The sequence below is a fragment of the Ictalurus furcatus genome, chromosome 2 (assembly GCF_023375685.1).
Source record: "Ictalurus furcatus strain D&B chromosome 2, Billie_1.0, whole genome shotgun sequence".
In the NCBI taxonomy this organism is placed as follows: Eukaryota; Metazoa; Chordata; class Actinopteri; order Siluriformes; family Ictaluridae; genus Ictalurus; species Ictalurus furcatus.
The window spans coordinates 38,301,342-38,329,166 of record NC_071256.1 but is presented as its reverse complement, the minus strand read 5'-3'; the positions used below and the strand labels follow the sequence as shown (position 1 = coordinate 38,329,166).

The window sequence follows — 27,825 nt, the reverse complement described above, 5'->3', positions numbered from 1 at the left end:
TTTGTATAAAAGCTTCTGCTAAATGAATAAATGTAAATGTAGATGTCAATCATTTGCCCAGCACACCTTTAAATCGCTTCTAGACGTTTCTTCTGTATGCGCATCTGCATTTATGCGTCTCAGCGATCACGGGACAAAGACAGATCATAAGAAGGAACGTTCGGTCCAATCAGGAAGTCCTCACGCTTCATCGTTACAGCAGGAGAAACCTGGGTTTTCCTCAAGCTGTGAAATACACGCTGCACTCCGACCGTAATCCGCATCTTTACAGATTCTCACAAGATCTTCATAACAATCTTTAATAAATATGGAGTTCTGCTCTCCACATCTGGCAGAAACTGAAGGAACATGAGGTGGCAGTGAACGTCACGGTGAAACGGAGAGTGGAGAGAATATTAATACAGAAGCAGGCGATGTGTAATTTGTGTACGTCTGTAGTTTACTACATACTTTCAGTGAAAGGAGTGAAAGTATTAAATGTACAGTTGGTCAAAAAAATGAACATTTTATGTTCATATACATCCTGCTACTACAGAAAATTTAGGGTTGTGATTTCGCGTCACATATCTAGCTCAAAATCCAGACTAAACCAGTTTATGCCAGGTCTGAAGTGGAGAGTGTGGAAATTAGACATGTAGGACTTTCCATGGAGAAGAAAGAACTCAGAAGGCTTAAGGGTTTGTGTCTGGATTACAGTGGAGCCACAAGCCGACTGTTTATTTAGACAGAAGTTTAATGTACCGAGGGTGGAATATCATTGATAAAAAAAAAAAGGAAAACGCCGACCATCCAATCATTTGTCTAATTATTTATTTATATTATTATCTATTACTGTTTTCTGCAGCATTTTTGAAAGATTATTGCACAGGCTCTTAGATCGTACATAAGATATACTCTATAGCATGCTGTGTATGTCTGGGCCTTGGGTTAGGGTTAGGACATACTGTAATATTAAAGGAACTTATTACTCGGTCATTATTTGCAGGTGGGCGTCTTCTCTTCTTATATCGTATGTCCATCATACAAGTCCCTGTGAATGAGCTATCACTATAGAAATTCACATTCATTCATTCATTCATTCATTCATTCATCTTCAGTAACCGATTTATCCTGGTTACCGTTGTGCGGATCCGGAACTAATGCCAGGAACACTGGGTGTGGGGTGGGAGAATTCACCACGGATATGATGGCAGTCCATCGCAGACACACACACACACACACACACACATTTACACTCTCGTTCACACCTAGGGGAGATTTAGCACAGCCAATTCTTCTACCTGCATGTTATGTTTTGGGAACCGGAGAACCCGGAAGAACACGAGGAGAACATGCGAACCACCCTTAAGGTTAAGGGCGGCAACTCTACCTGCTGCACCACCCTGATGTTCATGTCATGTTCGATCATGTTCAAAGTCTTTCTAGGAGTGTAAAATGGATTATTTTTCTTTTCATGCCAGTCTTCTACCCTCTGGTGGTGAACGAATGAATGAACTGCTCTCAGGAAGCCTACAAGACTGAGCTAAATAATATCTAAAGAAACCTAAATGATTTGCCGTTAATTCCATAAAGTCAATTTAAGAAGAGTCTAGTATCTCTGCAGCCCATAATAACATGCTGTATTGTCTTTTATACGTAGATGACACCCAAGATGACTAATTATTACCAAATAATACCAGTAATATACAATACTTCATAATTAGCCCATGTTACATTACAATTTTAAAAAAATATTACAGCTATTGTTGCATGTTTACTGTTGTTCAATGATATGATATTGTACTCGCTTTTTTTTAAGAGTAAAGAAGAAAGCAGTTCGATTGCTCGGTTATCGACTCGTCGTCCTGCTCGCCTTTTATTTTGCTCTCTGACTCCCGGAATCCAGTCCGCAGTGTCGATAACCGAGTCCGAAAGCTGAACGTTTTACTGCCATATTACGGTTCTTCACCATCGAATATTTCCAAAATGTCTACCAACCGGAACACTTAATTACTCTAAATCGATTCTGAGTGCTAGGGTTGATTTCTAACTGCTGGTTTCTCTTGTGTTGTCATTATTACCAAACAGGTAAGTTGCTGGATTTAGCTTAGCTACTAGTCTCCGTATTCTCCGTAAGCTTAAAAAAAAAAAAAAACTAGCTTGTAAGGAGGCTGTATCCCGATTGGCGCGTCGCCCCCTATGTACGCGCACTACATCCGGGTATCAAGAGCGGCTTTCAGACACTACCTAGTGCACTTTGTGTTTAACGTGGAGCCGTTTGCGATTCAGCCATGTCGAATTGTTTTGTTAGGGAACCTTTAATAATATTGGCTTCTGAGTTAATTATGAATTATGCAGTTAAATACGAGCTATTATTATTATTATTATTATTATTATTATTATCATCATCTGATGTAGAATTGATTGATATAAATGTTAGTTAGTTAGGTGTTAGCATTGTGGCTAACCTACTCTTAATAGCGTTGATAAGTGTTAAGTATTCGTATTAGTATATCATTATTTGAAACACAAACAAAATTGTACTCCAAATGCAATGTTAGTCGACCAGATAAACCGTGATTCGTGACTAAAGTGTGTGTGTGTGTGTGTGTGTCATTACATCTACGAGGCTAATTTAGCTAACAAGTGATGGAAGCTTATAGTTGCCAGTTTAGCAGTATGGAGATTGCACTGAAGATGGCGCTATAGCTTCCATTATTTGCTAGATGTATCAGTTTTGGAGGTCTGAAGACAAACGTTGAGACACCGAAACCAACGTCTCAGCTGATTGGATGCGTTTATAGTATTTAAAAAAGGGGGCGGGGCGGGGAGGTTTACTTAAGAGCTGCTGCTGTAATCATGAACACTGATGCAGGTGCTTTACTCCACACTATACGAATGAAACTGAACCGAGTTCTTCGTTCCTAGCGCTCATGGTGACCCTCATGGACTCGGCGCCCAAACCCGGCGCCTCGCAGGTCTCCGACGTCGTGTTCGTGATCGAGGGCACGGCCAATCTCGGGCCGTACTTCGAATCCCTACGCAAGAACTACATCCTGCCGGCGATCGAGTAAGTCTGGCTTGTTTGCGTAAGCATTAAAACAGCGCGCACGTTTCCAGTCTTGTGATGCAGGTTTATGGTTGCAGGTACTTTAACGGAGGTCCTCCCGCTGAGACGGACTTCGGAGGAGACGTGAGTTTCTGTTACTCTGAGTAATGGTGGTGTACGAGTCGAGTATTCTGAGCAGCGTTCTCTTTGACAGTACGGAGGGACGCAGTACGGGCTGGTCGTCTTCAACACGGTGGACTGCGCTCCCGAGTCTTACGTCCAGTGTCACGCTCCGACAAGCTCCGCCTTCGAGTTCGTGTCGTGGATCGACAGCATACAGTAGGTCCTTCGTCTGAGCTGACGGTAGATACGCTGCTTTCGAGAGACCTGAACGTCAGAGCGTCATCGAGGTACGTTCTCCGTTGTGTGTTGTCAGGTTTATGGGAGGAGGAGCCGAGAGCTGCAGCCTCATCGCTGAGGGTCTGTCTGTCGCGCTGCAGCTGTTCGACGACTTTAAGAAAATGAGGGAGCAAATGTGAGTATTTTATTCGTACCGTATGTTTTATTGGTTTAATTTAGGAACATCCAGGGAAACACATGGAAGGCAAGTCCCGTTATCAGAGGCGTGGCCTCTGTGACTTACGGACAAGGGGGTGTGGCTTCTATAGCTATAAGTCTCAGTGAAGTGGGCGTGACTTCTTTGACCATCAGTTCTTTTGAGTTTTTACTAAAAAAGGTGTGACCACATTGACCTTGTAACTGTAAGTGTCAGTGAAGGGGGAGTGGCCTGTGGTCATCAGACGAGGTGAAGGAGTGTGTCCTCGGCTCATCAATATTAATGAAGTATGCATCGCCTAAGTGGCTTAGTCCCTTTAAAGGAGGCGTGGCCTGTGTCTTAGTCAAATTAAATGAGGCGTGGCCTATGTGATTGGTCCCATTAAAGGAGGCGTGGCCTCTGCTCATCATTCTCAGTAAAGAGGGTGTGGCCTCTGTCCGGCTCAGTAAAGGGGTGTGGCCTCTGTGACTCAGTTACATTAAAGAAAGCTTGAATCGGAAGCGTGAGTGAGTCTCCGAGTGGAGTACTGCTGTAATGCTGTATAAAAGCCCTGCCGCAGGAATAGGGTTCCTTTTTTTTCCGTAGATGCACTGATTAATTCTCCCGCTGCTCCCTCTTGTTTTCCAGCGGTCAAACTCACAAGGTGTGTGTGCTGCTGTGTAACTCTCCTCCGTACCTGCTGCCCGCCGTCGAGAGCGTCAGTTACACGGGCTGCACCACAGACAGCCTGGTGCAGATCATCCGAGACGTGAGTCGCTGCAGGGACTTAGTTTAAAGATATCGCTTAAAGCCGAGGCTTAACGTGGCTCCTGAGATTTGAACTTGGAACCTTCTGTTCGCTCTGCAGAGAGGGATCCATTTCTCTGTGGTCGCCCCGCGGAAGCTTCCGGCTCTCCGAGCCCTGTACGACCGAGCGTCACCTATAGGAGCACCCGAGCCGTCACACCCGGACTACAGCCAGGACCCGTTTCACATGGTGCTGATCCGCGGCATCGCGCTCCCGGGTACCGCAAGTGTTCCCTGTGTGTGTGTGTGTGTGCGCTGTGACCGATACGGAGCGCTGTGTTTTAATGTTTTTAATGTGTCTGTGTGTGCAGTCGCTCCTGGAGGCGGTTCTGGTTCCGTCGCTCTCAAACCCGTTCTGCCCCAGCAGACCCTGCCTGTCATCCCCATCTGCTCCGCCTCCCAGCCTCCTGCTCCAATTAGCACCGCTCACACGTACCCAGTAACTGTGAGCTTACCAAACATAAACACAGCTCGTAGACTCATAGAGGTGTTGAATTCTGGATTTGTACGAAGACATATATTCACTCTCTCTCTCTCTCTCTCTCTCTCTCTCTCTCTCTCTCTCTCGTCCTTGGTTTTTTCAGCCTTCTCAGTCTCTGAACGCGGCGGCGGCTGCAGCAGCGATGGCCCTGGAAGCCGCCACCAGTCAGAAGAATCGCTGTGAGTTCACTCTCACCGTCTCTTCCCGTGACCCTGTCCTGTCCTTTCTGTTCATTTGGGTCATTCAGCTTTGATACTACCACCACCATGCTTCAGTCTTCTCAGGCTTATGAGCAGTTTTCCCACTAAAGATCAATGCTAATCGCATAATTCTTAATCTTTTTCTCCCCTTCAGTCCCAGGAATGATGAACAGCGGTCCCCCCTTCAATACCCAGCCAACCCTTCCCACAGTGGGCGGAGTCAAATTACCGCCAGCTAGCCAGCCCAGCCTGTCTACAGTCACCACAGTGTCCACACCGATGTTATCACAGCAACCGGCCCCTCCTCAGGTCACACAGCAGCCGCAGCCACAAGTCCTGCCTCCCGGGCAGCCAACGGCCAATCAGCAGCCGCCTCAGGCTCTACAGCAGCCGCCTACGGCCAATCCGCAGGTGCCGCCGTCCTCTCAGCCCGTCTTGGTAAGGCAGTATACACTGCAGGTGGAGTTAATAAAGAGGCGGTCATGGGCCTAGGGCCAGAGCGAGTGTAAGTTAGTGGGTTTTATTTTTGGAAGAACACCGAGCTGGGACGTCCGCCAGGGCACGGAGGTTCTCCAGGGATCGCAAGTGTGAGCGCATTAGTTTCTCCTGACAAGACACATTTGTGGTTTTTCTTCCAGAACAATTTGTTAACCAGAGAACACAATATAGAGACACACACACACAGATCACTTCCTGTATATTGATGCTCTGAAGAGACTATAGATAACTTTACACCTGGATTATAGACCTGGAAAGTTCTGGAAAATTAAATGTTTCCATTCACTGATTAAAAAAAAAAAAAATTCTTCTTTTTTTAAGAAAACCACAGAAACGCCCCATGCATCGAAGGCTGTAGTGTAAAAGGTGACGAGAAGGACACTGGTCGTTCGGATACGCGGATACGGTCGAGTGCAAAAGTTTGCGCACCCCACCTCCTTCGATTTCTCCTTTGAAATCTAGTGGGCTAAATGATGACATTCTCATTCAGCAGGTCTGTTTGTTTCCGTGCTCCTTGTCGACGTGCGCTGATTAATTGATTCGAGTAAGCCTCGTTAAGGGAGTCTAATGATTCGAAATCCATCGAAATTCTCGATGAAACCGAAAAATGAAATCCCACATTTCTAGCGCGTTCGGAAACGTAAACCTTGCCTTTAAAGTGAGGGTGCGCAAACTTTTGCACTCAGCTGTGGAGAACGACGTTTGCACCGAGCGTGTTGTGTTACACGGATTCGTGTTTTCTTTTGCAGATCATTTAGAAAGCTGCTTTATAATATTGTAAATTTTACATAAATAGCGTAGTAATAATAATAATAATAATAATATTTAATTATTTAGCACGTTACAGGGTGAGGTATCAGACAGAATGAAAGAAATACAAGGTAAATAATAAGATAATTAATAATACAAATGCAACATAGTAACAGAATAATCAATAACAATTTAAATAGTACATAATTAAGTAAATTAAATGTTTATTTATTTTTTATAGATGATAGATGGAGCCTGGAGTATGGAATTCGTGCTGGAATTTTGCTGAGAATTTTAGGAAATTTGAGTGAAATTGTTCGCTGTTAGAATGGAAAAATCAATATGTTTGTGTAAAGATCACGTCGCTGATCTTTTCCTCTCCGATATCCGTGTTTCAGCCCGGAGTTTCTGCACCGCAGCCCGGAGTCAATCCTATCGCCGCTCAGCAAGGCGTTCCTAATAAAGTGGTGGCCTGGAGTGGAGTTCTGGAGTGGCAGGAGGTGAGGAGATGTGTGTGTGTGTGTGTGTGTGTGTTTGCAGCATTTATCTTTGATGAGTCTCTGAAGTGCAACGCTCAAACATTCCGTGTCTCAAATCGATGGGATGAAGATCAGGTAACGACTCTCCTACGACACATCGCTGGCGTTCGAACGCGTCAGTAACGAACAGCGCGGGAACGTCACGCTCGAATGATCCGTTACTCCTTATATTTAATTACACAAACGAAAATCCATCGGCGAGGGAAGCACAGCTCCCTGCTTTCACACGCCGATTCTTCTTTAGACCGACGCAGCCGAGCGAAGACGGGGGTGCCAATACTTTAATCTCCGGTAACCATGGCACGCCGGAAATAACGTAATGTATTACTGTAATGTCTATACAAAACAACGCTGCTGTTTAGTAAAAGAAATAATTTTACACACATTTTTTCATTTACAGTAAAAAAAAAATAAATCAAAAAATCTCGATTCAAAATGGCCGCCGTCGCAGGACAGCAGACGTAACGGCTCGCGTTCCGAATCATGACTGAAACCATCCAGTTCAGCGTTTACATTTGGATGCTTTCTTGTGTTTAATCGTCTTCATGGAAATGAGTGTTTTTGTAGGTTTTTTAAAATCATTTTTCTTAATTTTTCTTTTTTTAAAAAAAAAAAAAAAACACTACATAGCACAACACTTCTGGAAGTACATTTCTTGTTTGTTTTCGTTTTTCAGTTCAGACATCAGAACTAATGTCTAAGCGCTTTTTATTTATTTATTTTATGATTATTATTTTTTTATTTTTTACTTTTAAAAATTCAAAATTTGTCATTTCTTTAAATTTTTTTTTAAATATTAAAAGTTACATTAAACATCAGATCCATTACAAGTCCATCAGAAGTCGTGATGTTTTAACGTTAAACTCCTTTGTGTTTTTTTTTAAAAAATGAATTCATTTCTTTATTAAAACTGTTTGGGGGCGGAGCTACAGTACATATGAGCTCAGGTTATAATGTCGCGAAGTAAACTCCGCGGTTTTGGACCCGTCGTATCCGAGCTTGGCGCGACGACGACCTAGCCAGGTCACTTAGCCGAAACGAACGATGAGCAAAATCAGAGTCGTCATGGCGACGGTGAAATATTCGAGCATGTCTTGGCTTCCGTTAAATAAGTGTGTAAAGAACATAAGACTCTTGATTCAGAATCGTAATTCGACATACTAATGTGAGCTAGCTAGGATATTAGATTTAGAACCCGCCCCCGATTCCCTCCTCCTAATTTGCATAATCTTGTATATTCATATATCCTCTTTAAGTCCCTTTTTTTAGGGCTTTAAAATATGGAAAATGCTCTTTTTTTTTTTTTTAAATAATACTTTAATGATGGCTTTATTAAACATTTTTAATCGTTATTTCTTCTACTGAAGAAGAAGAGGATGATGGTGATGATGGTGGTGGTGGTGTTGATGATGTAAAGCGCTTAAGGACATTTACCTGAGACTCCTGCACACGCGTTCACTAATAAATCTTCGCGGGCATTGATTGACAGTGACGTGTTCTGCACATTGAGTGTCACTAATTAGGACATTTCGTTAGTGGTGTGTGTGTGGAGGGAAATTTCTCACAGCTGATTACCCACGATGCACCTCTGGGAAGCGTAAACAGCCGCGGAGAGCTTTTTATCTCTGCTCTTTTTGTCAGGAAACCGGTCAATAATTTAATGTGCCGTTGTTAAGATAAGCTGAGATGATGCTCTGGGAGGACGAGAGCGTGTTCTCGGAGATACGCTCCTCCTGATGTCTTTGTGGAAGTCCATGCCAAGACCGTTGGGCTTCTCCTGATTGGTCATCGATCCACCATTAATTTGTTATCGACGAGAGAGGGATGTCCAGCCGGTTGTGTCGTATCGATGTGAGATGTCGCGTCCATCTCGCCCCGAGCTTCACCATCAATCTGTGTCACTGAGGTGTGTGTGCGTGTGTGTGTGTGTGTGTGTGCGCGTGTTTGAACAGAAGCCCAAAGCCTCCATCGACTCTAACACCAAACTGACTCGCTCGCTGCCCTGCCAAGTGCAAGTCAACCAAGGAGAGAACCTGTGAGTACCGAGCTCAGCTCCCATCATGCATTGCTCTTCCATTTATATACACTTCCACAGCACAACGTTGTTTTCTCCTTTTTAAATGTAGTGATTTATTTTATAAATGATCAAATGTAATTTGGTGACGTATTTTTTTCTGTTTGTTTATAATCATGTGGTAAGATAGAAACCGTGCGCAGCTCCCTGAAAGAACCCTTACAAAGAAAAAAAAAACAATACAAATCTTAAATTACTCGCACTCCAAAATGATGTTCCTGTAAGAAAAGGACATGGTGTGGGGTTTTTTTGTTTTTGTTTTTTTTGGGGGGGGTGGGATAATTCTGGTGATTCTCTTATTTACATATTTGTTTGTTTTTGTTTATTTGTTTTTTAAAGCAGAAGTCACTTTAGGGGCTCCGTACAATCATACACCCAACGAACATTATATTACAATAATATACTGTGTATTATTTACTTACTTGTTTATTTTTATTATTTCCTAATTACGTACTTACACACAGTGACACATCATGCACTTATGCGCATTATTATTATTATTATTATCACTATTAATAATAATAATTATAATCATATACTTATTTATTTTATTTATCTAAAATGCTATGTATTATTTATTTATTTTCTTTACTTTAGTATGTAGCGTACACTGATTTTTTAAATTTATTTATTTATTTATTTATTTATTTATTTATTTATTATACAGGTTATTATTTTGGATGAAATAAAACAAATTTTCCACAAAAAAAAAAAAAAAAGAAAAGTTCCACTCCAGAATGATTTTAATTTAAATGAAAACATTTTTTTTTTTCCTTTTTTTGCTTAACCTTTGGGGACGTATAACCGCGCACTTTATATTATTATTATTATTATTATTATTATTATTAGTATTAGTATATTATTCTCTTTTATTCTGACTGAAACACGAGACGTTCTTTACACAAATAGTCGTAATGTTTTTGTTTGTATAAAAACAAAAGAATAGCATTTTTATCTGCACAGTGCAGAAAAAAATAAAACCAGAAATCCTGGGGATTTTTAAAATGCATTTTGAACAATATTTTTTAGAATGGAAAAATAATAAGCCATTTTTTTTTTTTAATTTATATATATTTTTTTAAATCGATCAAGGAGGGAAAAAAAGCTAGTAGCTGTTATTAAACGTTATCATTAAACGACGCTCCGCCCGGTGGGAACTCACGGCCGTCGTGTGCCTGTTTGAAGCGTTCGCTGTGATGTTGTGATGATCCCGATGATGTCATCGGGACTTTTACAGGTGTTTCATCTTCATTTATTTGGTGTGTTTTTATGATCGCAGGAACACGGAGCACTGGCCTCAGAAGCTGATCATGCAGCTCATCCCTCAACAGCTCCTGGTGAGTGTGTGTGTGTGTGTGTGTGTGTGTGTGTGCGAAAAAAAAACCCCAACAACCCCATTTCTCTCTGTCTGATACAGGAGATGGGAATAAAACGCAGCCAGGACAGGGGAGGACACGGTCAGAGACTCGGACGTGCTGTTCTGGGGATTTTTATCGAAAATAAATAATAATAATAATAATAATAATAATAGTAAGAGTTTTGATCGGCGCGACTGGTAATAATTCGTAGGGGTGCGAGACGTCCCTCGATTCTCATGGTGCGACGGCTATTTCTCCGCTGAATATTTTTACCCGGCAAGTAAGGCGTGAAGTCCGGACGGACAGCTGATTGATGGCGCCCGTCGTCGTTTCCGCCGGATTTGTCTCTCCGAGGCGTTTTTGAGGAAGTGCAGAGTAACCAGGAGGTTCGGGCGGCCAGGTTTCTCCGCAGCTCTAATCGTGCACTTAGGAGTTTAAAACAAGTGTGAAATATTCCTTTAATTATCTCTCCGTCCCCGTTCGAGAGCTCTCATTTGCAGCCGTCGTTTCCTGCGTAATTGCGCCCGGTTCCTCGTAGACCCTTTAAAGGATTATTTTCTTTATGTGCTGCATGCATTAACGCACTCGTTATTAATATTCATGTCGTTATTAATCATAAAAATCCTCCAGATCTTATCGCTTTATGCATTTACAAAGGAATGTTCATTCCGACTTTGATGTTGTGCGGAACACGGTTCTCGCGGGGTGTTAAGAGAGGCCGGCAGGGGCGAGTGGGCGGAGCTAGAAGCAGCGCAGATCACTGATTGGTCGTGTTCGAGTTTAATCATAACATGAACATTTTTATTCTCGTTCTTGTCGATATGTATTTCGTTTCTTGCACACGATTCGCAAAACGTCACGATTCTGCCATCTTGATGTCCCCGTACTTTCTTCTATTGCTAAGACAAAAGTATTGGCACCCCCTGGCTTCATTAGCTCACATGAAATATGGTCGTATTGTAACATAAACTGTACTCCTGATTATTTCACTGATTTAATTCTAATGTGTTTGGTGTATTTACTAATGGTGTGCACCGCTAGTCTCCGCCCCCAAACCCTCTCTAAAGAAGCTCCGCCCACTTATTTGTGTATGGCCTGATTAGACACAGGGACTTTACTTGACAAGGCGCTGTTATCTTATCGTGTGTGTGTGTGTGTGTGTGTGTGTGTTTAGACGACTCTGGGTCCTCTGTTCAGGAACTCTCGCATGGTCCAGTTTCTCTTCACTAATAAGGACGTGGAGTCTCTGAAGGGTCTGTACCGCATCATGGGCACGGGCTTTGTGAGTATAACACGCTGCTACTGCGCTTTATTTTTTACTTTTGTCTTACGTGCGTAATTTAAACATTTTTTTAAATAAATGAACAATAATCGCACATCTCATCGTGTCACATTAAAGATGCCATTTTGTGCAACATTTTTTGAGATTAGAGGTTCGCGCTCGCATGTATTTCCAGGCCTGTTAGTTCTAATTAAGAGGGTGTGGCCTCTGGCAATATTCAGGGAAAGGAGGCGGGGCTATTGTGTTTGTCTCTCCCAGTGAAGGAGGCGTGGCCTTGTGACTGTCTTTCTTCGTAAATGCAGCGTGGCCACTATTTCTGTCAATCTCAGAGAAGGAGGCGTGGCTTCTTGCAGCTTTTTTTATTATTATTTATTTATTTTTTTTTTTTAAATAAATCTGTCTGCTTCAAGACGACCTAAATCTGATCTTTCTTACTACGTGTAGCTCGTTCATTCCGGATCAGACTGTACATGAATTATGAATAAACCTCCACCAAAGTGCTGCCTCGTTTCCTCTCCTGTAAGACAGCCTCGGACTTTTCACTACTTCAGAGCGCACTCAGACACGAGGGTTTACAAAAAAAAAAACTGCTTCACTTTCTTCTCCCACACACACACACACACACACACACACTAAACAGAAATCCCTGAGTCAGCTCTCACTGCAGTGTCAGAGATCCTGACGGATAAAAGTGAAGGTATTAATCCAGACTGAGTGTGACATTCCTCTCAGAAATACGTGGCGTAGACAAATCGCTCCGAAGGAACAATTCCCCATTAAACAGCCTGGAGGTCTCAGAGCTGTCCACTAGAGGGTGTTGTGATGAGTGTGTGTGTGTGTGTGTGTGTGTGTGTGTGTAGGCGGGCTGTGTCCATTTCCCCCACAGCGCTCCGTGTGAAGTGCGCGTCCTCATGCTGCTCTACTCGTCTAAGAAGAGGATCTTCATGGGTTTGATTCCTAACGACCAGAGCGGCTTCGTTAACGGCATCCGCCAAGTCATCACCAACCACAAACAAGTGCAGCAGCACCGCACGGTCAGACACACACACACACACACACACACACGTTCAGAAATCTGTAGCGTCTTTTGTGTGTGTGTGTGTGATCTCGCTCCGTGTGTTTCTGCTCAGATGGGTAACGCGGGTCAGATGCAGTCCACTCAGGTTCCGCCCAGTCAGAACTTCCTCAACCGGCCGCCCGGACAAATCCCCGTCACTCACGGCAACGTGCAGCCACAGGTAACCAATCAGCAGCCGGGTTTCTGTTCGGTGGGCGGGGCTTGGCTTTACCGCCGCGTCTCTCTCCGACTCCGCCCCGATGTCGTTCCTGCCCTGCGTGTCACACTGAAGCTGCATGACTCTCTAACGCTCCGTCTCTCCGCTCTTCTTCTCCCTCCTGCTCCGTCTGTCCCTCATCTTCCTCATCGCTCCCCCTCTATCCCTCGCTCCCTCTGTCCGTCGCTCCACCCAGCCCGTGGTGGTCGGCATGGCTCCCGTTAGTCAGGTCACAATGATGGACGAGCAGCAGAGACAGAATAACATGGTGAGACACACACACACACACACTCACACACTCTTTTCGCCTTGTACAGTACAAGCCAGTTTGTTGTTAATAATTATAATAAACACAATTATCAACGGATTTTACACATATATATATATTATATATATGAGAATTATACAATTCATTTGTTTTGTAGTTCTCAAGCTTTTAATTAACGCTTTGCTTCATTGATCAGGAACACAATAATCACCACAGCGTTCCGATAACCGGAGTTTACCGGAGTTTATATCCAGGGAGGGAGGGAGGGGGAGAGACAGAGAGAGAGAGAGACAGAGAGAGAGAGACAGAGAGAGAGAGACAGAGAGAGAGAGACCGAGAGAGAGAGACCGAGAGAGAGAGACCGAGAGAGAGAGACCGAGAGAGTGAGTGAGTGTTATTAGGCAGCGCAGTGTAAATGCTATCGAGTCTGAAGTTTTGCCCTGAAACCTGATGTGAGGCGTAAAGCTGCTAGTTAAAGTGCTGTAGTAACGTACGCCGAGCTGCTCCACTGTTCCACTGCTCCACTGGTTAACCGTTTCCACCGCTCCACTGTTCCACTGTTCCACTGGTTAACCGTTTCCACCGCTCCACTGTTCCACTGCTCCACTGGTTAACCGTTTCCACCGCTCCACTGTTCCACTGCTCCACTGTGTTCTACTGCTCCACTGTTCCACTGTTCCACTGTGTTCTACTGCTCCACTGTTCCACTGTTCCACTGGTTAACCGTTTCCACCGCTCCACTGTTCCACTGCTCCACTGGTTAACCGTTTCCACCGCTCCACTGTTCCACTGCTCCACTGCTCCACTGGTTAACCGTTTCCACCGCTCCACTGTTCCACTGCTCCACTGCTCCACTGGTTAACCGTTTCCACCGCTCCACTGCTCCACTGCTCCACTGCTCCACTGGTTAACTGTTTCCACCGCTCCACTGTTCCACTGCTCCACTGGTTAACCGTTTCCACCGCTCCACTGTTCCACTGCTCCACTGGTTAACCGTTTCCACCGCTCCACTGTTCCACTGGTTAACCGTTTCCACCGTTCCACTGTTCCACTGCTCCACTGTGTTCTACTGCTCCACTGCTCCACTGTGTTCCACTGCTCCACTGTGTTCTACTGCTCCACTGTGTTCTGCTGCTCCACTGTGTTCTACTGCTCCACTGTTCCACTGTGTTCCACTGCTCCACTGCTCCACTGTGTTCCACTGCTCCACTGTGTTCCACTGCTCCACTGTTCCACTGTGTTCCACTGCTCCACTGCTCCACTGTGTTCCACTGCTCCACTGTGTTCCACTGCTCCACTGCTCCACTGTGTTCCACTGCTCCACTGTGTTCCACTGCTCCACTGTGTTCCACTGCTCCACTGTTCCACTGTGTTCCACTGCTCCACTGTGTTCTACTGCTCCACTGTTCCACTGTGTTCCACTGCTCCACTGTGTTCTACTGCTCCACTGTGTTCTACTGCTCCACTGCTCCACTGTTCCACTGCTCCACTGTGTTCTACTGCTCCACTGTGTTCCACTGCTCCACTGTTCCACTGTGTTCCACTGCTCCACTGTGTTCTACTGCTCCACTGTGTTCTACTGCTCCACTGCTCCACTGTTCCACTGCTCCACTGTGTTCCACTGCTCCACTGTTCCACTGCTCCACTGTGTTCTACTGCTCCACTGCTCCACTGTGTTCCACTGCTCCACTGTGTTCTACTGCTCCACTGTGTTCTACTGCTCCACTGCTCCACTGTTCCACTGCTCCACTGTGTTCCACTGCTCCACTGTTCCACTGTGTTCCACTGCTCCACTGTGTTCCACTGCTCCACTGCTCCACTGTGTTCCACTGCTCCACTGCTCCACTGTGTTCCACTGCTCCACTGTTCCACTGTGTTCCACTGCTCCACTGTTCCACTGTGTTCCACTGCTCCACTGTGTTCTACTACTCCACTGTGTTCCACTGTTCCACTGTGCTCCACTGCTCCACTGCTCCACTGTGCTCCACTGTTCCACTGCTCCACTGTGTTCCACTGCTCCACTACTCCACTGTGTTCTACTACTCCACTGTGTTCCACTGTTCCACTGTGTTCCACTGCTCCACTGCTCCACTGTGCTCCACTGTTCCACTGCTCCACTGTGTTCCACTGTTCCACTGCTCCACTGTGTTCCACTGCTCCACTACTCCACTGTGTTCCACTGCTCCACTGTGTTCTACTACTCCACTGTGTTCCACTGCTCCACTGTGCTCCACTGTTCCACTGCTCCACTGTGTTCCACTGTTCCACTGCTCCACTGTGTTCCACTGCTCCACTGTTCCACTGTGCTCCACTGTTCCACTGCTCCACTGTGTTCCACTGCTCCACTGTTCCACTGTGCTCCACTGTTCCACTGCTCCACTGTGTTCCACTGTTCCACTGCTCCACTGTGTTCCACTGCTCCACTGTTCCACTGTGCTCCACTGTTCCACTGCTCCACTGTTCCACTGTGCTCCACTGTTCCACTGCTCCACTGTGTTCCACTGCTCCACTGCTCCACTGTGTTCCACTGCTCCACTGTGTTCCACTGCTCCACTGTTCCACTGTGTTCCACTGCTCCACTGCTCCACTGTGTTCCACTGCTCCACTGCTCCACTGTGTTCCACTGCTCCACTGTTCCACTGTGTTCCACTGCTCCACTGCTCCACTGTGTTCTACTACTCCACTGTGTTCCACTGTTCCACTGTGCTCCACTGCTCCACTGTTCCACTGTGTTCCACTGCTCCACTGCTCCACTGTGTTCCACTGCTCCACTGTGTTCCACTGCTCCACTGCTCCACTGTGTTCCACTGCTCCACTACTCCACTGTGTTCTACTACTCCACTGTGTTCCACTGTTCCACTGTGTTCCACTGCTCCACTGCTCCACTGTGCTCCACTGTTCCACTGCTCCACTGTGTTCCACTGTTCCACTGCTCCACTGTGTTCTACTACTCCACTACTCCACTGTGTTCTACTACTCCACTGTGTTCCACTGCTCCACTGTGTTCTACTACTCCACTGTGTTCCACTGCTCCACTGTGTTCCACTGCTCCACTGTTCCACTGTGCTCCACTGTTCCACTGCTCCACTGCTCCACTGTGTTCCACTGTGTTCCACTACTCCACTGTGTTCTACTACTCCACTGTGTTCCACTGCTCCACTGTGTTCCACTGCTCCACTGTTCCACTGCTCCACTGTGTTCCACTGTTCCACTGCTCCACTGTGTTCCACTGCTCCACTGCTCCACTGTGTTCTACTACTCCACTGTGTTCCACTGCTCCACTGTGTTCTACTACTCCACTGTGTTCCACTGCTCCACTGTGTTCTACTACTCCACTGTGTTCCACTGCTCCACTGTGTTCTACTACTCCACTACTCCACTGTGTTCCACTGCTCCACTGTGTTCTACTACTCCACTACTCCACTGTGTTCCACTGCTCCACTGTGTTCTACTACTCCACTACTCCACTGTGTTCCACTGCTCCACTGTGTTCTACTACTCCACTGTGTTCCACTGCTCCACTGTGTTCTACTACTCCACTGTTCCACTGTGTTCCACTGCTCCACTGTGTTCTACTACTCCACTGTGTTCCACTGCTCCACTGTGTTCTACTACTCCACTGTGTTCTACTACTCCACTGTGTTCCACTGCTCCACTGTGTTCCACTGTGCTCCACTGTTCCACTGCTCCACTGTGTTCTACTGCTCCACTGCTCCACTGCTCCACTGTGTTCCACTGTTCCACTGTGTTCCACTACTCCACTGTGTTCCACTACTCCACTGTGTTCCACTACTCCACTGTGTTCCACTGCTCCACTGTGTTCTACTACTCCACTGTGTTCCACTACTCCACTGTGTTCCACTACTCCACTGTGTTCTACTACTCCACTGTGTTCTACTACTCCACTGTGTTCCACTACTCCACTGTGTTCCACTACTCCACTGTGTTCTACTACTCCACTGTGTTCCACTACTCCACTGTGTTCCACTACTCCACTGTGTTCCACTACTCCACTGTGTTCTACTACTCCACTGTGTTCTACTACTCCACTGTGTTCTACTACTCCACTGTGTTCCACTGCTCCACTGCTCCGCAGCCTGGGCGATCACGCGTATAAACACACACAGGAAATGAAAACCTTTTTACTGAAAGTCCGTCACGAGTACGATTTAGTTTCTTCCTTGCTTCTGAACTTACTTTTTCCTCTCCTTTATCTCTTTTCTTTTTCTTTCTTTCTATCTATCTTTCTGTTCCTTTCCTCTCCTTTCCTTTCTCTTCTTTCATTCTTTTTTCCCCTTTCCTTGTTCTTCTTTCTTTTTCATTCCCTTTCCTTTCCCTTCTTTCTCTTCTTTCTCATCTTTTTTCATTCTTTTTCCCTTTTCTTTCTCCTCTTTCTTTCTTTTCCTTTGTTCTTTTCTTTCCCTTTCCTTTCTCTTCTTTTTTCCTTTTCTTTCTCTTCTTTTTCTTTCTTTCTTTTTCTTTCCTTTCTTTCATTCCTTTGTTCTTTTCTTTCCCTTTCCTTTCTCTTCTTTTTTCCTTTTCTTTCTCTTTCTTTCTTTCTTTCTTCCTTTCTTTTTCTTTCCTTTCTTTCATTCCTTTCTCTTCTTTCATTCTTTTTTCCCTTTCATTGTTCTTCTTTCTTTTTCATTCCCTTTCTCTTCTTTCATCTTTTTTCATTCTTTTCCCTTTTCTTTCTCCTTTCTTTCTTCCTTTCTTTCTTTTCCTTTGCTCTTTTCTTTCCCTTTCCTTTCTCTTCTTTTTTCCTTTCCTTTCTCTTCTTTTTTCCTTTTCTTTCTCTTTCCTTTCTTTCATTCCTTTCTTTTTCTCTTTCCTTTTCCTTTCTCTTCTTTTTTCCTTTTCTTTCTCTTCTTTTTCTTTCTTTCTTTCTCTTTCCTTTCTTTCATTCCTTTCTTTTTCTCTTTCCCTTTCCTTTCTCTTCTTTTTTTCCTTTTCTTTCTCTTCTTTCTTTTTCTTTTCCTTTCTTTTCTTTCTCATGTTTTTCATTCTTTTTCCCTTTTCTTTCTCCTCTTTCTTTCTTCCTTTCTTTTTCATTTGCTCTTTCTTTCCCTTTCCTTTCTCTTCTTTTTTCCTTTCCTTTCTCTTCTTTCGTTCTTTTTCTTTCCTTTCTTTCATTCCTTTCTTTCTTTCACTCTTTTTTTCTCATCTTTTTTCATTCTTTTTCCCTTTTCTTTCTCCGCTTTCTTTCTTCCTTTCTTTCTTTCTTTTCATTTGCTCTTTCTTTCCCTTTCCTTTCTCTTCTTTTTACCTTTTCTTTCTCTTCTTTCTTTCTTCTCTTCTTTCTTTCCCTTTCTTTCTTTCTTTCTTCCTTCCTTTTCTTTTGTTTCCTTTTTTTCCTGTTCATCTTTCTTTTTTCCCTCTGCATCCACTCCTTTCCTTTTCCTTTTATTTTCTTGATTCGTTTCCTTCCCGTCGAGCTGCACGGTGTACCTGAAGCGCATCGCGTTTAAACGGCGAATGAAAGATTGTTTGTGTGAAAGTCAGTAACGAGCAGGTCCTGTCCCCTGGTTGTTGGTGTAACTTTCCCGAGAGAAGAGAGCTGCACACCCAGAGCTGCTGGCGTCCTCCTCCGTCCCGATCCGCTCACGGTCCAGACACGTGACGAGGGTTCGATCTGTTCCTGACGGTCCCAGCCCCTTCCGATCTTCTGTACAGAACCCCGACAGTGTAGCCCAGACCGACCCGTCTGCAGCGTCGGGGTTTCAGTCCCGCTCGGCTCCGTGCCGGTTTCTGTTGAGCGTCGAGGAGCGGAGCGTTTCCTGTGACGGATCGCTTCAGGTTTTTCCGGAGACGAGATTTACGTCCTGCTCTCTGCTGTCGCTTTCCAGAAAAACCCTCAGAAATCACGTCCAAGTGCAGCGTTAATTCAGCAGCGCTAACCAGAGCGCCGTTTAATATTTCACCGCTACAGCATCTGATCTGCTGCGTGTAAATCAGATCAGGTGTCGTGCAGCCGAGTCCTGCGTCTCCACACACACACACACACACACACACACACCGACAGCTGATGGAAATTAATGACCGTATTCCCACTAGCTTGTTAGGGAGCCGATATGTACAGGCTCTGTAGAGACGATTTACGTCGGGGTGCCAATATTTTCTTCCAAATGTGGTTCTGATTTACAGTAATAATATCTTTCATTCCTGATCTTTTAACTGTTTCATTTTTCATAATTTTCCAGAAAGCCTTTTTTGTTATCTTAGGATATTTCTTCCTCCTTTTGATCTCATCCATTAAACAAAGGCGGATATTTTGGTGTAATGATTATTATACGTAAATGATTTCAACGTCCGTTTTCTCAGCTAACGATGAGAGGAGCAGTGACGGCCAATCAGCAGCCTCCGGTCACCGGTGCCCCGCCCAATCAGGTGGCTCAGGGTCAAGCCCAGCCTCCTGGTGCCATGCTCCGCCTCCCCAACCCTGGGGCCAATCCGCAGCTCCGCAGTCTTCTCCTGAGCCAGCAGCAACCGGTAAGTGTGTGTGTGTGTATGTACATGTGTGTGTGTATGTACATGTGTGTGTGTGTGTGTGTGTGTGTATGTACGTGTGTGTGTGTGTGTATGTGTGTATATATGTGTATGTATATGTATATGTATGTGTATGTATATGTGTGTATGTATATATATATATATATATATACACACACACATTATTTATATATATATATATATATATATATATATATATATATATATATATATATATATATATATATATATATATACACACACACATTATTTATATATATATATATATATATATATATATATATATATATATATATATATATATATACACACACACATTATTTATATATATATATATATATATATAATATGTGTGTGTGAGAGTGAGAAAGAGAGGGAGACTGGTGGCTCATCGGGTTACATAATGAGTGTAATCACAATGCGCTGTGTGTGTGTGTGTGTGTGTGTGTGTGTGTGTGTGTGTGTGTGTGCGTGTGCTCTTAAATAAGCAGCAGCTGCTTTATCGTGGGAAATGTTCCTGTGAAATCACAGTTTCTGGTTTTTCTTGGCGGATCTGCTGAAGGTTTAAATACAGCTGCGTGTTAAACCCCTCTTTTCAGTGGAAGAGTATAGAGGGATGAAGTGAAGTGCGCGATGTTTCCTCCGGCTCCGTGTATGTGTTTGTTTCGGCGCGGTTAGGTGCTGAGGGCGTGTATGGAGGTCCGGGTTATATTTCCTTTCGTTACGTATTTGCCCGGAGCGAACAGTAAAACTGATTCACGCTGGAAAACCCACGTTTCTTTCTTTACCTCACAGCTCCGCCCCCTGTCCCTGGAATAACTCCTCCCTTCTTCACGAGGACGTGCGTGCCTGTAACGTTACAGAAAATATTACACTCGCACCTTTCCTTTCCTTTCCTTTACTTTCTTTTCTTTTACTTTCTTTTACTTTCTTTTCTTTTACTTTCTTTTACTTTCTTTTCTTTTACTTTCCTTTCATTTACTTTCTTTTCTTTTACTTTCTTTTACTTTCCTTTCATTTCCTTTCCTTTCCTTTACTTTCTTTTACTTTCCTTTCATTTACTTTCTTTTCTTTTACTTTCTTTTACTTTCCTTTCATTTACTTTATTTTACTTTCTTTTCATTCCTTTAGTTTCCTTTCCTTTTCATTTCCTTTCATTTTGTTCCTTTTCCTTTTACTTTCTTTCCGTTGCTTTTGTTCCTTTCTTTCCTTTCATTTACTTTCTTTCCTTTCCTTTCATTTACTTTCTTTCCTTTCCTTTCTTTCCTTTCCTTTCATTTACTTTCTTTCCTTTCCTTTCTTTCCTTTCCTTTCATTTACTTTCTTTCCTTTCATTTACTTTCTTTCCTTTCATTTACTTTCTTTCCTTTCCTTTCTTTCCTTTCCTTTCTTTCCTTTCCTTTCATTTACTTTCTTTCCTTTCATTTACTTTCTTTCCTTTCCTTTCTTTCCTTTCCTTTCCTTTCTTTCCTTTCCTTTCATGTACTTTCTTTCCTTTCATTTACTTTCTTTCCTTTCCTTTCTTTCCTTTCCTTTCATTTACTTTCTTTCCTTTCATTTACTTTCTTTCCTTTCATTTACTTTCTTTCCTTTCCTTTCTTTCCTTTCCTTTCATTTACTTTCTTTCCTTTCCTTTCATTTACTTTCTTTCCTTTCATTTACTTTCTTTCCTTTCCTTTCTTTCCTTTCCTTTCATTTACTTTCTTTCCTTTCATTTACTTCCTTTCCTTTCCTTTCTTTCCTTTCATTTACTTTCTTTCCTTTCATTTACTTTCTTTCCTTTCCTTTCCTTTCTTTCCTTTCATTTACTTTCTTTCCTTTCATTTACTTTCTTTCCTTTCATTTCCTTTCTTTCCTTTCATTTCCTTTCTTTCCTTTCTTTTCATTTCCTTTCTCTTTTTCCTTCCTTTCCTTTCGTTCCTTTTATTTTCCTTACCTTTTCCATTCCTTGCATTTGGTTCGTTTTCCGTTCGTTTCGTTGGAGCCCCAGCTACACGACAGCGTTATAGCGGATGGTACGGAATGAGAAAGGAAGTGAACGAAGGTTCCACGTGATGACGGAGAGAATTCTCAGACAGCGATGAAAGGTCTTCAGAGGAAACGAGTCGCTACGTTAATTCCAGTTCAGCCGAGCACGAACACGAGGACGCGTGTCCGGTCGTCTGTACGAAGGTGGTGGTGGAGATGTAGGTGACGGTGGAGATGATGTAAAGCGTAGCAACACTGATCTCTCGTTTGTCTAGAAATCGTACGGTTTCTGATCGTGTTTCGACGACGTTCCCACTTCCTGTCTCCTCTCTCAGCAGAGCGGCGTGTCTCACATGCAGGGCATGCTCCCTCTGCAGGGGCTCAGCCAGTCGATGGTGCACCCTACAGGAGCCGGCGCTCAGATCCAGCCCCAGTGGAGACAATCCATCCCAGGTGTGAAACACACTCACACACACACACACACACACACACACACACACGCGCACACACACGCACACACACACTGTGTTTGCCTTTTTTTTTATTTGATGGGATGGGTTTACATCTGTTTCTCAGGTCCTCCCTTGTGTACTGCTTTTACCATGTCCTCTCCAGTCCCACTAATTTACCCACAATGCACTGCGGATTCCTTTTTCACTGCAGCAGCCAAACATCCAAAACTCGCACCTTATTTACTAAAGTTCACATTTTATTCACTCGATCTGGGTTTTATTATTCCAACTCCACCATCTGTGCCTGACATCTGGTGCTACCTTATCTTACTCCGCTAGTTAGGGAGCAGCAAACTGTTAGCATGCTATTGTCACTGATAAACAATTTTAAAGCTGTGTAGAGGTGTGTGTGTTCGGGTTATTGAATTTGGGCAGGGGTACGTCCCCAACAACGTTCCCGATAGCTGAAACGCTCCTGCCGACGTTCCCGACGTCGGTTAATACCTAAAACTGTCCCTATTGTTTTACGATACCCGAAACGTCCCTACCGACAGTCACGTGACACGTTTCTCTTGCGCTCCATCGTCGCAGCGCGTTATCCTAGCTAGCTATTAGCATTGTCTATAGTTCTGCTTTCTTTTTAGCTCACTAGCCACAGCGTTAGCTAAGCGTAGCTAGAGCTGTGACTAGCGCCCTCTTGTGGTGTGGCTTGTAATCGGTGGATGTGGGTTGCTGCCTACGCTTGATGAAGATCAACGTGACGTCAGCGTTGTGATTTTGGTGGGCTGTGGCTCATCAGGTTTGCTAGTGCAAGCTAGCTAGCTAGTGTTATTAGTGTAATAAGACACCAAATGGGGAAAAAAACAGGTTTTTCTGCAGGGATAAAGCTTTTTAATGCAGCAAAAATGAACGTGGCTGCGTTAGGAGTCGAGTTATACAGCGTCTGTCTGCTTTAGCATAAGTTTGCATATTTGGGATGGACGAAATCATGGTTGCTATGGTAACGTCGTATTATTGAAGTTTGGCTGCTGTGGAAAAAAAAAAAAAAAAGAATAATTTTTTAAAAAAGCCACTTTGTGTCTAGTTGTTACGACTCCTAGCTCGTCTGCTGGCGATATTAGGTTATTCGGATGGTTCCAAATTTGCATATTTATGAATAATCATGCATATTCATATCCACTGGCCTTTGTAGCTAATGTAAAGGTGTACACGTGTTCGTAGTAGCCTTTTCGTCTGTCTTTAAGAAAAAAAAAAATCTTTATTTTTTTAATCTCTCCCTCCTTCCAGGTCAGATGATGATGGGCGCAGGTCCGAGGGGATCCGTCGCTCAGAACCCCGGGATGCCTCAGGTCTCGAGCGTGATGGAGGACGAGATTCTTATGGACCTTATTTGAGGAGTCCTTTTCCTTTTGCTTTAGACCAATGAAGTGCAGGAGGTTCGCTATTGAGTTATTCCTGTGCGTGTGTGTGTGTGTGTGTGTGTGTGTGTGTGTGTGTGTGTAGTAATATTAATATAACGGTATGTGTGTATATATACATACACGTACACACACACGCTTTATTTCCTGGATTGTATCCAGTAAACGTAATGGTCCTTTTGATTTAAACTCGATTATTCTTGTATTTTTTTACACTTTTTACTTTTGAATAGGGTTTTATTTTTATTTTGTTTTCCTTAAGTTCCACCGCGTTGTTTTAGGAAAATGAAATAAAGCTGATTCGATTTGTCCGGCAACTTTTTTTATTTATTTATTTATTATTTATTTATTTCTCGGAGGTTTCTGCTTGGAGAGGAAAAGAGTGTTACAGCAAGAAACAAATACAAAAATACTGCGGGGGTGTGTGTGTGTGTGTGTGTGTGTGTGTGTGTGTGTGTGTACAGCGACTGAAATAGAGCGAGCAGTAGATTTGTTTAATGCCTGTTTCTGCCAAACCGTGTCACAGTGTTAATTTTAACTACTCCAATATGTCGTGGAGTCGTACAGCGTCCCCTCGGTGCCAACTCCTGCTACCAGATGGCATCGTTTGGCTGTTTTTCCTGGCAGAGCACACGATCGGGGCTGACCGCATGCGCACACCGTCTGCACGAGATAGTGCTGCGGAGATCACACGCATACCCAACGTGTATACACGCCATATTTCCTAGACTATAGGACGTTTTCTTTTACCACCTACCAGATGCTGAGACTTAAACAGCCAACTGAGATATATATATATATATATATATATATATACATATATATATATATATATATATATATATATATATATATATATAATCCTCGTTAATTTTGTCTCCTGCTCTATTTTAATAGTTACATATATTCTGAGTTCACGCTAGCAAGCAACAAAGCCATTAATTTACCATTAAGCTGATCATTAATTTGGTACACAACATTCAGCTGCGAATCCAGCGAGTGACTCGAGTAACTAATGATTAGCTTTAGTAAAATCCTTATATATATATAATGTATTATATCTATCTCACACACATCTTGCTCTGTTTAACTACTACCAACCTGGCAACCCTTTCTCGCATTAAGCCGATGTGAATCTGGAACGGTTGACGGTTCGAATCCTTCCCAACCCTGTAAGCTCCGCCCCCTCCCCCCTGCAGCTCACGTTAGCGACGCGGCGTTCTCGGTGTACTCGAACTTAGCTAACGTTAGTCGTGTGTATATACACTGCAGTCTAGATAACATCTCTATTTATTTTTTAATCCTGATAAAGAAGTCGAATCCAGCCATTTTAAACGTAACGATTTGTTCGTAAGTGATTAAAGAACGCTGGTTGAATTATTCTGTTAAATCAGCGAGACGTAATATGACGACGTTACTCGTGAACTCGTTGACCCCGGCGTGTCTGGGTGACTAAAACGAAGGGAGAGAACGTTCATGAAGGTTCTGCTCCTCATCCCGCGTGATGTCGCGAATGACGGAGGAACAAGACGGACATGCTTTTCAGACTGGAGATGACACGCACGTTAAGTTTTGTTAGCAGCGCTGGGGCGTTCTTCACCGTTCCAGAGAGCCGCTTAACGAGCACTCTGATAACGAGACCCCGTGATGATTGACGACGACGACGACGACGATGATGATGACGACGGAGGAGGAGGAGCCTGGAACAGTCAGGAAATTGGAGCGGCCATGACATAAGGCATGTGATGTGTGGATGTTTTTGCCACGCTATTGCGCCGTTAAAGTCAGATACACTGTATTGGCCAAAAGTATGTGGACACCTGACCATATGTGCTTCTCCTCCAAAAGTCTGAAGCACGCAGTTGTATAGGACGTCTCTGTACGCTGTAGCGTTGGGCTGTAGAGACCCAAACCCTGTTCCGGCATTCGTCACGGTGCACAAAAAGTGCGAGCTCCATGAAGACATCATGTGAAGGTTGGAAGGAAGAAGGTTGAAGAACTCGAGTGTCCTGCACGGAGCCCCGACCTCAACCCCGCTGACTCATCACGTTTAGGATGAACTGGACCCGGAGCCTCCTCACGTCACCGCTATCTCACTAACGCTCTTGTAGCTTAACAAACACAAATCCCCACAGCCATGCCCTAAAATCCAGTAGTAGAAAGCCTTCGCGGAAAAGAGAGAGTGGATCGCATTATAACAGGAACGGGGGAATAAATCTGGAATGTGAAGAACAATCCAGACACACGGGTGTGATGGTCAGGGGTGCACATACTTTTGGCTAAACAGTGTATGTGGAACCTGTCGCAATGCACGCTGAGGGAATATGTAGACAGCAGTTGAAGTGAGTTTATCCTGAATGTGAGTACTTTTTGCTTTCTAAGAGTTCTTTAGATTATTCCGAGAGAGAGAGAGAGAGAGAGCGAGAGAAAGAGAGAGTCACAGAGAGAGAGAGAGAGAGAGCGAGAGAGAGAAAGAGAGAGTCACAGAGAGAGAGAGAGAGAGAGAGAAAGAGAGAGTCACAGAGAGAGAGAGAGAAAGAGAGAGTCACAGAGCGAGAGAGAGAGAGCGAGAGAAAGAGAGAGTCACAGAGAGAGAGAGAGAGAGAGAAAGAGAGAGAGAGAGAGAGAAAGAGAGAGTCACAGAGAGAGAGAGAGAATCTGGGAGTCTTTTTATATCGTGTTTTTCTTTTTTTTTCTTTTCCCTTTTCCATCATGCACTACAAGGTCACTGCCCGTACGCCGTTGTTCACCATCAGTTCCTTTTAAATCACACACACTCCATTCTGTTACAGTGAACCTGAAAGAGAACCGGCTGCAAGTGACATCAGCACTTTTTCCACGCCGGAGGTTTATTTTCCCGAGCCGAGGCTAGTCCTACTGCGAGTTTAATACGCAAACATCTCTCTCCCTCTCTCTCTCGCTCTCTCTCGCGCTCTCTCGCTCGTCAGTATTTTCCTAGAATCCTGATATCTTTCGGAATGCTTTCCTCTTACTGGCTGCATCCATTACCTCGTGTTTTGCGTGAACTCGGACACAAATCCGTACTCCGCGACGTCGCTGAACTAAGCCGAGTAACCCTTGTCAACACCGAGAGAGAGAGAGAGAGACGCCTGTCGAGAACAGGAAGTCTTTCATGGAGGTTCCACGACGCTAAATGTAACCGTGAACGTGGATAAAACGGCTCGTCCTTTGTATTAAATTCCACTCGTTGGCGTGTTGCTGCGGGGTAAGAGGAATAGAACACTCGGGGCCTTGCTTTTCTAGGAGAATAATCGACTCCGCGGCGTCAACGCAGTGCGTGAGGAGAGCCGCGTCCCTTACTGCTGCTTTTAGTTAGTGTTTACGGGTCACCTTTACATCACAGCACAGTGAAATTCTTTTCTTCGCATACCCCAGCATGACAGGAAGTTGGGGTCAGAGCGCAGGGTCAGTCATGATACAGCGCCCCCTGGAGCAGAGAGGGGTAAGGGCCTTGCTCGAGGGCCCAACAGTGGCAGCTTGGCAGTGCTGGGGATTGAACCCCCGACCTTCTGATCAGTAACCCAGAGCCGTGACAGCCAAGCCTCCACTGCTCCATATTAACGACGTTAACGCGGGTTTGATGTGGAAATGGTCACCTCAGGTCCTCTGGTTAAATGATCAGACACTCCGTGTGTGTGTGTGTGTGTGTGTGTGTGTTTGGTTTAAATATAATTAATAAGTCATTAAGTAATCGAGTGTCTGTCCACTTGTGTGTGTGTGTGTGTGTGTGTGTGTGTGTGTGTGTGTGTGTGTGTGTATTACGCCTATTTTTTCACCCAGACAACTCGGTGTGCAGTCACATTCTCTCACACAGACAGGAAGTGATGTTGGTCCCCATCACCCGGGAAACAGAGACTGTTGCTAAGAAACGCTGACACTGGGATCGGATTCTGAACTCCGTCTCCATCCCCGTGTCTCTCTCTCACACACACACACACACACACACACACACACACACACACACACACTCTGAGATAGAGGATCTTCTGTTTTCCTGGGACGGCTGCTCTCGCTCGTCGCTCTCGCGGCCATCCGGGTCACGTCAGCATCCCAGTGAAAGCCCTGTCTTTCTTTCTTTCTCTTCCCCTCGCCCAATCCCCCCGCCCCCGCCCCCTTCATGTCCTGCGTCCTTCAGCTGCTGTAACTGATCTCGTGTCTTCTTTTTTTTTTTCTTAAATATTGTTTTTGTTTTACGGTACATGTTATCATTTATCTCGGCACTGATGCGCGATTTGTCTTAACCCGCTGCAGAAAAAAGCGCAGGAACCGACGGGCCGGTGATGAATGCAGTGAAACGCACATCACCCCGCAGCTTATTCACGGTATAATTACGACATTAACGTCAGCCGGTGACATAAAAGGTGA

The 27,825-nt window shown here is 44.3% G+C and overlaps 1 protein-coding gene across 3 annotated transcripts; it reads left to right on the top strand.

The window, feature by feature from the left end:
* The first annotated feature begins 1,831 nt into the window (after positions 1–1,831).
* Positions 1,832–24,209, top strand: med25 (mediator complex subunit 25). 3 transcript variants are annotated; one of them, XM_053618566.1, is made up of 20 exons: positions 1,832–2,067; positions 2,908–3,049; positions 3,127–3,172; positions 3,243–3,367; positions 3,465–3,563; positions 4,212–4,332; positions 4,432–4,588; positions 4,682–4,815; positions 4,955–5,030; positions 5,206–5,489; positions 6,698–6,799; positions 8,791–8,873; positions 10,192–10,249; positions 11,445–11,552; positions 12,413–12,586; positions 12,683–12,790; positions 13,023–13,094; positions 19,416–19,583; positions 21,908–22,022; positions 23,309–24,209. In XM_053618566.1, the coding sequence occupies exons 2-20, from the start codon at positions 2,913–2,915 to the stop codon at positions 23,413–23,415; spliced, it is 2,274 nt and encodes a 757-aa protein (XP_053474541.1). In that variant the 5' UTR covers positions 1,832–2,067; positions 2,908–2,912; the 3' UTR covers positions 23,416–24,209. The 3 variants fall into 3 exon arrangements, with proteins under 3 accessions (XP_053474541.1, XP_053474533.1, XP_053474545.1); XM_053618558.1 differs by having other exon boundaries at positions 1,836–2,067; positions 21,905–22,022; positions 23,309–24,208; XM_053618570.1 differs by lacking the exon at positions 13,023–13,094 and having other exon boundaries at positions 1,840–2,067; positions 21,905–22,022; positions 23,309–24,207.
* Positions 24,210–27,825: the final 3,616 nt, after the last annotated feature.

Coding starts and splice junctions, on each gene's coding strand:
- med25 (XM_053618558.1), top strand. CDS start 2,913: ATGGTGACCCTCATGGACTCGGCGCCCAAACCCGGCGCCTCGCAGGTC. Junction 3,173..3,242: donor AGACGGACTTCGGAGGAGAC/GTGAGTTTCTGT, acceptor TCTCTTTGACAG/TACGGAGGGACGCAGTACGG. Junction 3,368..3,464: donor TCGTGGATCGACAGCATACA/GTAGGTCCTTCG, acceptor GTGTGTTGTCAG/GTTTATGGGAGGAGGAGCCG.